Source organism: Limulus polyphemus, unplaced genomic scaffold, assembly GCF_000517525.1.
Source record: "Limulus polyphemus unplaced genomic scaffold, Limulus_polyphemus-2.1.2 Scaffold1205, whole genome shotgun sequence".
NCBI lineage: Eukaryota > Metazoa > Arthropoda > Merostomata > Xiphosura > Limulidae > Limulus > Limulus polyphemus.
In genome coordinates, this window is record NW_013666815.1 from 50544 (window position 1) to 54263 (window position 3720).

The 3720-nt window shown below is 32.0% G+C and overlaps 1 protein-coding gene across 12 annotated transcripts in view; it reads left to right on the plus strand.

The window, feature by feature from the left end:
- LOC106462599 (shootin-1-like) overlaps positions 1-3720 on the plus strand; it is a 34414-nt gene that overhangs the window by 26756 nt on the left and 3938 nt on the right. For 2 of the 12 annotated variants that reach the window (XM_022389902.1, XM_022389905.1), the window contains exons 14-16: positions 203-253; positions 898-1114; positions 3094-3642. In XM_022389902.1, the coding sequence (XP_022245610.1) occupies positions 203-253; positions 898-1114; positions 3094-3642 (817 nt within the window). Of the gene's footprint in view, positions 1-202; positions 254-897; positions 1115-3093 lie in introns of all 12 variants that reach the window. The other 10 variants (XM_022389899.1, XM_022389908.1, XM_022389906.1 and 7 more) reach the window with 10 other exon arrangements.

Consider the following 3720-nt stretch of genomic DNA (forward strand, 5'->3'; position numbering starts at 1 on the left):
AATTACCTATTGTGTTTATTGTGATTTCATTTATACTATTATTTTTAAGTTATATAACCTTTCTTTCTTTTTTAATCATATATGTGTGTGTGTGTGTATAGTTTTAGCATAATGTGTTGATAGTTAAAGTATACCGAGTTCCTTTTCTGTTTTATTTTGTAGTTTTTAAATAACACATGGTTTGTCACTAAACATTTTCTAGGTCCTTTCCGACTCCAAATCATCAGCTATGGATGAAATGTTCTCTCTGGTGGTAAGTGTTGTTAAACTCGTTTACATAATGTTTTATAACAGTTCAGTTCTCGTTTATTATTCATCCTTTTCTCATGTTTAAAACTGATTATACATCTGTTACATGCAAGTTTTTGTTTTTTATAGTTTTCTAATATACAAAAACAAGTTTCATAAAGTCTATCAGAATTAGCAGATGAAGTATAAATAACATAGTTTTTCATTTCAAATAAAACTACTTAATGGTTTATGAAAATAGAAATATTTGTTGAGATAGGAAGAATAAAAAAGAAAATGTTGAGATAAAGTAAAATAAAAGGTCTGATTCAAACTGCTTTACTAAGAATAAAAAAATTAATCAAGACTTAATACTTCAAACCCCACATCTTATGTTTTATTTACAGTTGAATACAATCTTTTGAGGTGCTTCAAATGTGTATTAATTTCTTTGTAAACTATATTTATTTAATAAAAATGTGTAGCTTCCTTTAAAACTATATCTATTCAATTAAATATTCACTTATTTTTCAGCAGCTATATTTATTCAGTAAAAACAAGTATTGGTTCTTTGTAAACTCTATTTTGTAAGTTAAATATTCACTGACTCCTGGTGGACTGTATTCACCACAAATCCGTATTGATTCTACGTAAACTGTATTTATTCAGGGTAAACTTAAGAAAAATTCTACTCCAGAGAGCTCAAGGTCTCATTCTCCTGATAGCGTTGATGGGGAATTGTTCCGAGCTTTTGAACAAAGACGTTACAAGTCACCATCCCCAGAGAAAATAATGTCCACTGTGGGTAAAAAAGTGAAAAAAGTTGAAGATGAACTAGACTCTGTCTTTAAAAAGAAAGGATTGAAATCTGATCTTAATGAAACTGGTGTGTATGTTTATATAATATATATATGTGTGTGTGTTTTTAAGTTTGTTTTTTTTCTTGATAACAAATTAACAACTGAGAATTTCCACGATGACATTATTTTATGTATTTATTTATGATAATTGATTTTTAAGCTGAAAACAAAATTGTCTTGCAAATGCCATGGAAAAACCTTTGTTACAAGTAAACACTGTTGTCTGAAAGTCTGCTTGACCAGCAATGACCAGTTCTTAAATCAGGCTTGGCTTGATATATCATCATCGTATTAGATCTAGGATGTATGTTTTTGTTGATTAAAATGCACACCAGGTGAGAGACATTAACAGGTTGCTGAAAGTCAATGATTGAAATTTGTTGCAATGAGAGAAACTTTGATGGTTGTAGTTGGCAAAGTAGGGACACTTGTGCTCTGAAATGGCAGCAAAAAGGTGGAAAACGTGGTATATACACACACAGCAACTTTTAGTCTGAGGTGAACATACGTGGGTTCGACACTTATAGATTTTGTGGCAGATAAACTGCTATATATATACCGAGTAACTGATATGGTTTATTTTAAACTAGCATAAAATACCCATGTTTTGTTGTGGGATTCTAAGGTCCCCCTCATGATTCACAGAGCCCTCAATGTAACAGTCAAGCATCTCCGTTATCTTACTTACTTCTATAGCTATCCCAATGCACAAATTATTTAATTGATTTTCTGTTGCCATTTCCTGAACTTTATTCAAATAATTTTAATTTAGCTCCTCAGATTCATTTTTCTTCGTTCATTATCCAAATTCTCTGATTCATATTTTTCTTACTGTTGTTTGTTGCCATTTCCCAGCCGTCGTTCAATTCAACTTTTTTTTTAATTCTCAGATTTTGATTTTCTTCCCATGTTTGTGTTTGAATGTTTTTCATGCACCAGAATTCTTTAACTGTTTAGTTTGATGTCATTTCCTGAACTTTATTTACTTACACGTTTTCTAGTATTCTGAGAGTCTGTTTCATAGGTCCTAATGCCTTTTTTCCTTCCCTATTGCCTTTGAATGGCTAAGAAATGTTAGGCCCAATACTCTGTTAAATTTTTTCAGTTTTGGTAAAATATGTCCATTTTTTTCTTCCAAATTTTGGCAGATTTTTTTAACATTGTGTTCTTTTTCAACAGTGTTTGGCAGAAAACCTCTACATATTATTCATTCAATAAGTGGGAGTTACTGTAAAAAATGTATGATACTTTTGTATGGACAGATTTAACATCTGTATATATTGTTTTTAGTTTGAGCCATCATTGATTTAACATCTATATATATTGTTTTTAGTCTGAGCCTTTACAGATTTAACATCTATATATATTGTTTTTAGTCTGAGCCTTTACAGATTTAACATCTATATATATTGTTTTTGGTCTGAGCCATCATTGATTTAACATCCATATATATTGTTTTTAGTCTGAGCCATTACAGATTTAACATCTATATATATTGTTTTTGGTCTGAGCCATTACAAATTTAACATCTGTGTATATTGTTTTTGGTCTGAGCCATTACAGATTTAACATCTATATATATTGTTTTTAGTCTGAGCTGTTACAAGTTTAACATTTGTATATATTGTTTTTAGTCTGAGTCATTTGAGGTTTCATTGATGCATCTGTAGTATCTTTACATTTAGTTTAAAGCTTTTCAACTTTAATTGTTATGCTAACAATAAAAATGCTTATATGAAACTTATAACATTTTTTGGATCATATTGATGTTGTTACAAAAGAATTAGATAATGTCATAAATACTTCACTCGATGTGAACATATAGTTGAAATTAAAATAAGCATTTCCAAACTATGAACAAAATAATTAAAGGTACATTGTTTTAGTCATGTAATCCTTATATTGTTAAATGAATTTCACAATTTTATATATATATATATATGTATGTGTGTGTTAAATTTCTAGTCTTTTTGAGTAAATTAAAATTCAGTCTCTTCCTCACTAGATCAGACCCAGTCAGAAAAGGATGACAAGGGAAGAATGGTTGAGAAGCCAATATCTGATGCCATTTCAGTTGTTTCTGATTCTTCGTCTGCTGTAGATGACAGTATTGTTGGCAAGGATAGCTCAGGAAGTTCGAGGCGGGATACCGAAGTTTCAGAAAGTGACATGATTAGTCAGCATCAAATTACCGTTGTCTCTAGTGATAACTTGAAATCTCAAGAAGAGGATACTGTTGTGTCTAATGGTGATGCAGAAAGTCGAGGTCAGAAAACCAACATGTGTGATTATGATTCAGGAGGTAAGGGTACCGTAGTTTGTGATGATGGTTCAGAAGGTCAGGATACCATAAGCTCTGATGGTGATTTAAAAAATCAGAAAATTGTAGAATCAGAGAATGGTTCAGGAGGTCAAAACACCATAGCGTCTGAAGATCATTTAGGTGGCCAAAGCACTATAGGTTGTGATGATGGTCCAGAAGACCAGAGCACCATATGTTCTGATGATGGCCCAGGAGGCCAGAGTACCATGGTGTCTGATGATGGCCCAGGAGGCCAGAGTACCACGGTGTCTGATGATGGCCCAGGAGGCCAGAGTACCACGGTGTCTGATGATGGCCCAGGAGGCCAGA